Consider the following 11,641-nt stretch of genomic DNA (forward strand, 5'->3'; position numbering starts at 1 on the left):
GCAGCTCAGTCCACAACTCCTTTCATCCCTGGTATCATGATGTATATAGAGAACAATAAGCTTGATGCGTGTAACCCATTGTTTGCGGATTCTGACTTGGCGGGTTCAATTCGCCTTTTAATAAGTCCCTTGGTCTCTCCGTTCTTCTCCTAAACCTGCATCTGCCAGGAAGCAGTCTGGTTTCCCATTTGGTACTATATTTCAAAGTGTGTAACTCGTCTGTCAATCGCTCCTCAGATTATCTAAAGGGCTTATAAAATCCCAAGATGCTCGCGATAAGCTTGGTTCTAATGCCAAATGCCATGCGACGATCTCTGATTTGATAACATCTACACGGATGCTCATAGCACGACGAGAGTCATGTGCGAGGTCTGAGCAGGTCCCATACTTGATACTTGTTTACCGGGACAACATTTGATTAACGTCCGTCAAGGCTGTTGATGTTGAGTTCTAGTGCCTGAGTATTTTGTCACAAATAAGCCTATTCAATACCAAGATATTCTGGCCGGCCTGAGGAAAGGAAGCAATGGATCTTGCTCTTAATTGTAGAGTGATGAAAGGGAGGATCAAGGTCCTGTAATTCTTCGATCTCGTGCCGGTGATAAGGTCGATATGCTCCCTCTATAAATCACAGTGCCATCGTTTCCTTTCTTCGAATTCTCCCCAGCAATGACGGGGTGCTTAGAATGTTATTAGTAGAGAGGCCAATGGAAGTTGCTAGTAACACGATGGGCCATCAGCGAAAAGAAGGTATGGAGACTACAAGTGGTAACTTGTGAAGCCTCACTCAGCTCTCTGGCATTGCCGATGTATTCGTTGACTCGTACACCCAAGAGCCACTTGGTTCGTTGTTCCCAATAGATCACGTCCACTTGAGAGTCCTGACCCTGTAGTGCAAGGTAGTGACTCGGAGCACAGTCGGGATCGATGAAGATGACGACCAGTATCTGGACAGGGCGTCCAGAGATCTGCACCTCTTGCGTACTTATAAATGGGAGTTATATCTCGTAAAGTGGCTCAAGTCTCTTCCAGCGACATTTTAAGAGCGGAGGACATCGGCCCAACAAAGAGTCACAAGTTGGTAATCAAAGCGCGTGGAGCCATGACACCGGGAAAAGATCCTCCCTCTATGCGCATGCACGGAAATGGTAATGGTAACGACAGACCGTCACGCGCAGGTTTGGTTTCAACTAACAAGAAGATGCTGGGGTCATCTCGTTCTGAGAGGTATTAAAGCAGCTAGCATACGCCCCGAATATCTGGGTTGTTCTCCTCTTTCGAAGCAAATATTGGGATCAGATGTGGATGACAAATGATTGCGCGCGTTCATAACGTTCATCTCCAGAAAATACTGGTCTAAAGACTTTTTCAATGCAATCGAGGTGTCAATCTGGCTGTTCGAAAGCATCGGGCTGTACCATTACAGCAGTTGCTGTTCAGTATAAACAGCACAAGACGCCAGACAACAACGACAGACAGGGAAAGACTCTAGACAAGTTCGATCATTAACGAGCAGCTGCCACAGATGTCCCATGTGCTGAGTGATCAACTTGTGAGGCGTACACCCAGAAACGAAAGTGACAAAGATCAGAGAGTACTGGCTATTGGCCGGTCGCTATTTCACCAAGACCTCTCATACTTTATGTATTATATAGACTTCAGAAGCCAGCTTAACATCATAGCAGCCACACTTGCAGATGACCTACCTCTTGCTGGTTTTCCTACCGCCACATTCACGCCGTCTTCCATAGCTGCTTCTTGAAGTGATTGATATCATTTGACGCAGACACATAATCCGCTACTATACATCCAGGGTACTTCATCATCCTGAACACTTCATCCCTCTTCGGGGCATCATTGAGAGCTTATTTCCGCGCGGGTACCATAGACCTAAGCCGCGTAGACGACAAAATGAAAAGTTATATTTAGACGGTAAGGAAAGCCATAAAAAACCACCGCCCTCCCTCTGCTCCACCACCACATATGAAGATGTGAAGACATACCGTCTCACGCTCAACCGTACTGCTGCCTCAAAGGCAACTTCCGATCCAGCGTGTGAAACGCCATCGTCCGCGGCGTATACGGCACCGTCCTCGGCGTCGCCGGGCCCTTCTGCATGTCCCTCATCTCCCACTCCCGCGCCTCCTTCGGGTCCACCGGCGAGCTGCCGTCGCTCCCCGCAGCCTCCTCGTCCTCGGCGCCCTCCTTGTCGAACTTGTTCGGCAGGCACACGTACACCGCAATCCCCAGACTGCACAGGAACAGGAACAGCATGTACACCGTCACGGCGAAGGTGCTCTTGGCGAGCATGCACGACTTCTCGGCCCTGTAGGGCGCCGCGTACGAGCAAGACTTTGAAATGTACCACGCTACGTTGGAGGGGTACCGCGAGTCCGCGTGGTCCGGGCCCATCTGCCCGTAGACGGAGACGGTGTACATGGCGACCATGGCGACGTTGATGCCGACGGCGAGGAGGGGGAACCAGAACTTCATGATGAAGAAGACGAGCTTGGTGAGGAGGAGGAAGAGGGTGATGACGGAGAGGGCGACGTTGAAGTCGGTCAGTCTGTTCATTTGAGTGTCAGCTTCCTTCAATTTCCAAATCTCTTTCAAACTCATCCACAAGAACAAAACTTACGTCCTCGTCCATACAAAGGGAACCGTCGGCAGGGACTCATAGTTGGCGTAGGCGTAGAGCACCATGTTCGGGCTCGAGTTGAAGCCGTAGGCGTGTCCAATCTCCCACATCTTTGTGCGGTAGAGGTCCGGCTGGGCGATGCCGAAGAGGACGAGCAGCGGCACGAGGCCGGCCAGCTCGAGCGGGAAGATGGCCCACATCCATGGCCTGAGAAGCCATTTCCTGTGCAGGATCTTGTATGCCATCTTGGTGAGGCCGTGGATTTGGTATGATGATTAAAGCGGTTTGCGATATGCCCGCGCGCGCTCGCGCCCGTTCGAGGTTCGAGGTGGGCGGGTTGCGTTATTGTACTGCCCCCGCGGGTGTGGCAAACGTCTTGTCCTACTCTCTCCTCACTATTCCTCCGGCCTGGTTGGAAAGCTTGGGGGTGTTGGTCGACTATTCTTATCCCGCTGAAGGCGCAGTCGTCGCCGAGGCAAACAATGGGAGGGATTTCACATTGGTCAGAGTACCAGCACTCGACCTCAGCTGTTAAACGAAAATCAGCACTATTCCGCCGTTCCCTTCGTTATCGTTATTGTCGTCGTCGTCGGTTCCGCTCGCGAATCTTCAAAGAGGGGAAAGGAGAAGAGAGGTTGCAAAGCGACCGCCGAGCCCGGTTGGGGCAGGGTGGCAGTTTAATGGCCATCTCTTGCAGATTCACGCCTTCACCCGGGCCTTGCTTGCCCACACACACATTCGCTCTCTTCGCCATTCACCATTCACCGGTTCACAGAGAGGGGGGCCGCTGGCAAGCAGGTCGGTGGCCCGGGTCAGCTTGGGGTCGCGGCATTGGACGGCTGCTGCATGTGCCGTGGTCGACAATCACAGCGGCGGTGCCCAATGAGGAGCGGAGGCGGGCAGAGGTGCTAAGCGCCGGGCTGGGGAGGGGCCGTTCGATTGGCCGGCCCCTGGGCGCATTAGCCAATGGGCACGGCGATACGCGACGTTGCGCACAATACCCGCCCGTCTTTTTTTTCGACCGGGGGCAGGGTGAGGACGGGACAAGGGTCTTGGATGGCTGGGGGCCGTTTTTCCCGGTCACTCAATCACTGTCCGTTGGGGGGAGCTGTGGACTGAGAGAGGAGGGCAGATCAGCCTTTTCGTGCGATGCTGGTGCGATGCGACCGCAAACGCAGCAGAAATCAGGGATGAAGCGGCGTGATCGCTTGCGTTGACGCACAGTGATGGACAGGTGGAAACCCCGGATGTTGGGTGATTATGTTGGTTCTACCGAACGAGACTGCACACTCGGCGCTTGCTGCGAAGCGTCTTGTCTCGCGATGTGATGGGGCACCCGTTCATGGATCTGATAAAGCGGGCCGGCCGGTTGACGGCCTCCCGTCTGCTTCCCGGAATGGTGGCAACGGCCCACGGGCGGGAACAACCAGACGCCGCGCATGGCACGTGTCTTTGGAGAGCACTACCTTAGACTGAAGAGACCCTTAGACACCGACGATCACACCGTGCTTTTTTCGCTGTCAAGAAGCTGCCATCGTCTGTCAAGGGAGACAAGCTTCTAGCGGTGTCCGACAGCAAGGTAAGGTGTCCGTAGACCGGGACGCTGTCGGGAATCCCACATCGCGGGCTTAGGTGAGCGACGATCCGATCTACCGGCAATAAGCAAAGGATCATCGACGAAAGATATTAATAGGGGGGCAGCAAGGCACGCAAGAGTGCCACGAGAATGGGACTCTGACTGCCACCTCAGATGACAAATGAGCTTGACCCGCGTCGTGCCTTGCCAACCACCACGAGTGACTTGCATGTGCTCTGCCTGCTTTGGGTGCCATCGGGTGAAGTATTCTGGGTATAGCTGACTGCCAGCTTGACAGACAGCGAATCAACCGGACGAACCCATCAGGCTGGTTCAACGTGTCAGCACCGACAACACGGTGACCGAAGGAGGTGCTACACTCGTAACAGCCCCCAAAGGAAGACGTACGCAATGATGCCCACTGTCGTGCGTCTCCGGAGAACAAAACTCAGCCGTGTGCTCAGTCGTTAGCGGCTCCGACAATGCGAATGCTCGGACAACACCGATGGCGCCTCGTGGTTGAAGCGGAGATGAGGTTTCTCATGCGGAGAGGGAGGAGCGAGACGAGACATGGCTCCTCGCGACTCAGAACCCCACCCGGGCGAAGAAATGGGCAGGAATGCTATGCCTAGCCAAATCTCGGTGCTCGCTCCAACCAATGGGCGTCTTGTTGGCCCGTTTCTCCTTGCGTCATGCACCCAGGAGATGGAAAGACCCCGTTCCATTTTAACGAGAGATAGGGCTGATTTCTCGCTTCTCACAGCGACGATGTTCGATGTTAGCAAGGCCTAGACCGCGCTCATGGATACCAGCCGGTTATATCTTGGTGACGGCGGGATGACGAAGGGGGCTTCGACGCTTGAATCCTCCTGGTATTTTCATATCGGCCACAATTTGTTCTCTGGAGAGATTGTGTAACATGCTGCTACAGATACGCCGTTGACCTGAACGGCATGGACGTCGAGCGTTTTGCTCGGATTCGCGACTTAACACGCCGGGGCAATTCGTCCGTGGAAAGGCTCAACGTCTCGCTTGCGCCCTTTGGTTGGCGCAGACGTTCGGAACACAGGCCGTGGAGGCATGTGAGACGGTTGAGGCGCTCCCTCGCCTGGCATTCTTCTGGTTGGAAATCCAATGAGAGAAGAATAGAAAGCAGATAGCAGCTCGGCTCCTGGCAATCGCCTAGTCTCACCAGGGTTAAAGGCGCGAGGGCTGCGAGAGAGATTTCCGCGCACTTCCCGCAGAGACCAGTTCGCGGGCAAGGAATGCGTGCCATCCCTCCACCGACATTCAAGGCTGGCTGGCGTTAGCTCTGCGCGCTCGAGGTTTCCCCCGGCTCCGAAGTGAGACCTTGGGGCTGCCTGGCATTGACGCTGCCCTCGCACAAGGAGGCATGCGAGAGGATATCGTTCGCTTCTTTGAGGTCACCGGAGTGCGCGGTCTCCCCAAGCCCGTCCCAGGCACACCCTCTGGCAAAAGGACCCGGCAAGAGACAAGAAGACCAGCAGGTCTCGGGGGCGGGCATGCAACCGTAAAAGTGTGTTTTGGAAGCAAACAGCCCCCAGAAAGGGCTTACACAGCTGGTTTCCGCCCGCTTGGCCAAGTCCCGGGCGATCCGCTTGTTCAGGCCCCCGTTCAGGCGCTGGAAATTGTGTTGGTGGCGGTCGGGCAGTTCGTCCGCACGAGGCCGGACAGCCACAGGTAACTTACGGCCCTACAAGCATCGTATGATGATGGATGATTGGCAATGATTCCAAACGGTGTCCTTTGAAAGCCTCGGGATGCAGGAGGCGGGGAGATCTGTGCCTCTGCTAGGTGGAAGAGGAAAGCTGTTGTGCTGATCAGACGTGGGAGAGGCGGCAGTACTTGTTCGCCTGCTTGACAACTACCGGCGTTCGGAACGGCCAGGCAAGGTACGGTGCGGCACTGGATACGGAACGGGGTGCGGCGTCTTTGAGAGAAGAGGTGGACCGAAGATCATGGCTGAATGCAACGAGACACGGCCTTTGGTGCTGACCAGCAAGGCGTGGTTTGGAGTGAGTGACTGTGCTGCGCTCACTTGAGAAGAGTCCCAACAGCTGCACCTTCAGGTGGGCGCAGGCTCCCTGCTTGCTAGGGCCAAAAAAAAAAACTGGGTGTTGACCTGTCAGAGGCATCAGCAAAGAAGAAGCTGAAGCTGGACTTACCCAACACAAGCAAGCCGTCGAACAGGGAATCATCCGCAAAGAAGAAAACGGCACATAGCAGCAAGGCCAGTCAGGCTGGCAGGTAGCTAAGAGTGCAGAGTGCAGACAGACAATTGACAAGCGTGAAGCCGGAATGGGACCAATGAAACCGGGCTTGGGCGATGGGGGGAACTGGCAGGTGACGATCATCGATCGGCGAGCTCGGGGTGGGGGCGACCACGGTCTGGACCGCGCCAGTTCGAGACCGACAGGGGAGCAGGAGCCACAAGGACAAGGACGTCCCTGCCTCGAATTGGCGCTGGCGTCGGAGGGCACGGGCCAAGTGGAGGGGAACTCGCTCTTTCCCATCCAAATTCATCCACCAAAATGGTTACCGAAATCCAATTGCCATTGCTGCTTTTGCTTGCCCGGTGCTTTTGGCAGCCGTTGCTGACGACGGCGCAACCTCAATTCTTCTGTGGCTGGGTTCAAGGAATGAGAGACCACGGACTTCAACTTGATGTCTTGCTAGACGAGACCAGAAAAGATGCCGCATCATTGCAGAAAATTGGGTGACGTAGTGCATGTCTCTCGTTCATTGCAGTGCGGGTACATTTCGACTGCATGAAGCTATCCAGCGACCCGCGTACTTTCTATACGCACAACAATTAAATGCTGGATGGACAAATTGCCAGATGCTTCGAGATGGTTACTTGCAGCGCGCGCACATCATCTCGCCATCCTCAACAGATTGAAAAATGTTTCCTGAACGGGTGTTGGAACTGGACGTGCATCACGGGGCGCGCCGAGGCAAAGACACCGTAGTGGCCGTCCATCCATGCTCGCGCAGTCGTTGCTTTTCTCTCTCTCTCGCTCTCTTTCTCTCATGGGTTCCCGTTTCGTTTCCCAATGTCTCAAAAGAGGTTCGCTTCGTCCAGGATTGCATTCCTGGTCATGGAGAGAGAGAGAGTGAGAGACACTCGGGAGAGGACGTCGGACCGTTGCATGCAAAGGACAAGTCAGATCGATATCATGTGAGCGCGAGCCTATAGGAATTAAGCCATGCGAAGAGATGAGAGATACTAAAGCACGACAGCACAACGTACCTGTTGAGCGCGAGATTTTAACATGGTGACCCTCTGTCTTTCTCCCCGGTCTCTTGTGACATGTTCCATCGTCATTCTCTGTCATTGTCTGAGAAGCAAAACCTTATGTCCATACAACGTAGCGTTGATATCGCCATGATGAATGGGCATGGCGGTTTAAATGTGGCTGCTGGCGGTTTCCAATCTGGACGGTGAGATATTCACTGTCGCGGGCAACGGCGGCAGTGCGCGCGCAATTCTTGATGTGCACATAGTAGAGCATCCCATATTTCGCCTCATCCTTCGTCTCGTTGCCAAGCGAGGCAGCGATCATCAGGACTAAGGGCAAAAGCCGAATTGCTTCGTGGTGGAGCGGTTTCCATCCCGTCTCTCCAATCCCCTGGACGAAAATCTCATGTTGCTCGAAGCTTGTTGAAAAGTTCCCCCCTCTTCCCTTCCCATTCCCCACGTTTCGGTCCTCGGACGGTAACCCCCTCAAACGCCCCCTCCCCAGCGATCTGCTCGCTTCCTCCCTTTTCCCTCGTCTCTCATGCAAGGGTTCACCACTGACTGATACAGCCACCACCATGTCAATGTCGCATGCCACAATTTTGGACGCACACGGCCGAGTGACTGCGGGAGGAGAGGGCGTGTGATGTGGGAAATATCTGTTGCCGAGCGCATCGAACGCGCGACGCATGAAAGCCCTTAATGAGCTGGGCAGCTTGGCTGCTACAGACAGAGACATGGGCCAAAGTCTTTGCTTACCCACCCTTTTTGGTGGAAGGGGGGGACGCCCTCACCTTTGTACGTTCGAGGCAGCGCGCATCTGGTTTGAGTGCACGGCGCAGGCCGGCCACAGGCTTGGTGTCCAGGCTGCTGGGTTGGAGGCGGATGCACGATGAACAAGTTCTGACATAAGGCCCCCGAGGAGCTGGATCCATCCCGCGGCTTGCCATGACTTTCTCTTAGCATCCCGTCACCCTTGGTTTGAAGTCGGCGGCAATTATAGTTTCCGCGTGGCATCAAATTGTCAGCCGTCGTCTGTTGATGCTGTTGCTGCTGCTGCTGCTACTCGCCCGGAGTCGAGTCCTGGCGCACTGCGTGAAGCAAAAAGATGGGACCCACCTGCAGGGCCAAGCTGCGGCCCTGACTGGACAAAACGGGAGAGCTTGGCGCAGTGAGTGGGGCAGCCATGGGGACTGGAGGCCAGAGCAGTCGCTGGTGGTGGTGTTTCTCCAGGGACTTGACTCCGAAGCAGTGTCATTGGCTCGCTGGAAAAGATCAGCAGGAGTCTGGAAGGGACCTGTGGGACACGACTTGCATGTTGTTGCACAGCAGACAGCCCAGCAGCAGGAATCCCCTAATAACGAGAAGAAGACGACATGAGAGGAGAGAAAGGCACCGGCATGGTCCCCCGTTGCATTATGCAGATTCGCGCTGCTGCTGGATCACCAAAGCAGTCGCCGTGTGGATGTGTGCTGTGTGTGTTGTGTGTGCGCCTGGTACTCGTACCGAACAAAGCACAGGTCGTAATTCTGTGGGAAAAGGGCGAGTCGCGACAAGAATCCAGACCCGGGTCCAAAATGCCACGCTGCCGTATGCCAGCTGTGCCCCGTCTCAACCCCGGTTCCCAGTCCCAGTTCGTGGTGAACCCGAATCCCACCTCACCCTCGACCGCGGCGCGGGACCCGTCGTAAGCCCAGCATTGGTCGGTATCGGTACGGTAGGTGAAGTAGCTGCGGTACCTGAAGCCGAGGAGGGGGCAGAGGTTAGAAGACACACTGGCCGTAACTGGTCGTAAGCAGGTCGGGAATAGGGAATAGGGTGGAGTCAAACACGCGCGCCGTTCCAAGTGCCACAAAAGTCCTCTGATTTTTGTCTGGCGCAACCACAGATCCGTTGCCGCTAGTTATCAAAACAGCGAGGGCCGTCATTCTTGTCGATGTTTCCGTCGAGTGTCGATAGCGCCGCCCATTGTCGGCAGGGCTACCTAGTGCGAGAAGGGGTAAGGACTCGTCGTGCTTGGCTTTTACCTCACTCGTTGTGGGGGAGGATAGATTGGTCCAAGGTTGTGAGTAACGGAAACCAAGCAGGAAGAAAAAGCAAGAATATGGCGACGCCGGGAGGGAAGGAAGGAAGGACGCGGATGGATTTGGCCGAAGGGTCTTTCCTGTTCGTAGCGTCCATGCCATGCCATGCCATGCCATGCCATACTACCTCTGACATAGCATAGGCAGCTGTTGTCCACCTGCACTGCACCTGCCATGTAATCAATGTTTTCTTTCCAATCTGTTATGCGATGGTGACTGTTGGAATATTGACTGCTTTCTACATCTACGTCTCTCCTACCTTTTCTTGTCGTCTCTCTGCCAGACCTACCTGCCTGCCTACCTACCTAGTAGTTACACACGCATACAAACACATACACACACCCAATCGACCTGCTTTACACAACACACGCGGTCGCATATCTTGCGGGTTTGAACTGGACCTTAAGGCATTCGAGTGCGGCACACTCTCTCCCTACTCATTCACACCCTAGACCTTGCCCTCCTCGCTCCTCCTCCTCTTTGTTCTCGTCCCATCCCAACACATCCCGTCCTGTCCTCTGCCTCCTCCGACCTACCTTGCCTCGCATTGCCTTAGTCCCTTTCGTTAGCCTCCGAGGAGAGAGATTACCTGAGCAGACACAGGCCAGAGAGCCACCAAACCAGACCAAACCAGCCGCAGTCCAGACCAAACCAAACGAGTCCAAGTCGGTTTTTGCTTAGCCGGATGGTATGCTTTGGCAGAAGCAAGCGCAACAAAAACAGCCGAACCCGAAGCAGAGCTAATACGACGTTCCCTTGCCTTGTCCTCCCTCTTCAACATCGAGATACCGATTTCCCATAGTGCCCCTCGATTTCTCTTCCCCGATCCACGTACATCTAACCCACCGGTCCACGACAATTGCGATACACCCCTATCCCGTCTTGTCCTTGCCCGCCGCCATTTCGCTCAGTCGCCAGTCACCAGTCGCCAGTCGCCCGTCAATTATCCCGTTGTTGAGAAGACAGACCTAGGACGAGGGTACTCGGAAGCACAGGGCTCACGCCAGCACGGCCGCACGGCACAGCAGCAGCAGCAGCAGCACCTCACACATCGCAGCCACCTCACACGCACACGCACACGAACACGTACCGCACACGACTCTCGACGCACCTTGCGCCAGCCAGCACCAATACCGACGATACCAGTGATTACCGACTGGTCACCCTTCCAAGAGCCCCTTTAGCAGAGCAGCCTCGGCGGCGCATTGTATCGCATCTCATCTCACCCACCGCGTACGCAAAGTCGTCCACCGCACTTCGTGTGTGGTGTTGACCCCAAGACCGACAGACTGGATTGGACTAAGTTGACGCATCCTTATCCTGGTAATTGCTGCTCCGTTTCCTCGTCTCTCGTCTCTCCTCTGTCTCGTCCATCGTCGTTGCTTTCTTTCCTTTCAACGTTTATCGTCACTGCCACTGCCACAACTGGCTGCTGCGAACTGCGGCTCCTTCCGTAAACCTTTCCTCAGCTCCTGGGCTTCCCTTGTCGGAGGTGAAAGCAAAGTGCACTTCAAGGGGAGGGGAGGAGCAGAAAAAAAGAGAGAGAAGGCCCCGAGTCCAGCCCAGTCGATACGACATCCACCCCCCGTCCGCTGCACCTCTGCACCTATCCACCCCCGGTGATACTGGGAAAGTGCCCCCTCGTCCAAGCCTCCTCCAGCCCATTGTGCCCTGCCTGTCCTGGTCAGGTCCAGGTCGGAGTCGGGTCCAGTCCGTCCACCTCAGTGGGTGGCCCCGGCCTCTGTCTCTGTCTCCGTCCCCCCCAAAACATCGTCGTCGCCCGTCGTTGTCGTTGTCGCACTCCGCTCTTCGCCGACGACGACAACGCCAACGCCAACGACAGACAGCACAAGAAAGAAAGAGCCGGGTACCAGGCCTGTGATGCATGCGCCTTTCACCCGCTGCCCGCTCTTTACTTTACACCTTACCCGCCGCTACAGCGTTTCTTACCTTCACCTGCCTGCCTTACCCTTACCCTTACTTTGAGGTACTACCTCTTACACCCGCTACCACTACCACGCTAGGTGAGGTATCTGAGATGGGCAAGGTTCCTTGAGGTGCCTGACCTGAGGTTGACCACTTGC

At 55.2% G+C, this 11,641-nt stretch overlaps 1 protein-coding gene across 1 annotated transcript; it reads right to left on the reverse strand.

Annotated features, from left to right (window-relative positions):
* Window positions 1–2,013: 2,013 nt before the first annotated feature.
* CGGC5_v012552 (uncharacterized protein) lies at window positions 2,014–2,883 on the reverse strand (the record flags this gene model as incomplete). Its single annotated transcript, XM_032030332.1, has 2 exons — window positions 2,014–2,566; window positions 2,639–2,883. The coding sequence occupies 2 exons, from the start codon at window positions 2,881–2,883 to the stop codon at window positions 2,014–2,016; spliced, it is 798 nt and encodes a 265-aa protein (XP_031889956.1).
* Between the last annotated feature and the right edge of the window lie 8,758 nt (window positions 2,884–11,641).

Source organism: Colletotrichum fructicola (genome assembly GCF_000319635.2).
Source record: "Colletotrichum fructicola Nara gc5 chromosome Unknown KSG_Nara_v1_contig07, whole genome shotgun sequence".
Taxonomy (NCBI): Eukaryota; Fungi; Ascomycota; class Sordariomycetes; order Glomerellales; family Glomerellaceae; genus Colletotrichum; species Colletotrichum fructicola.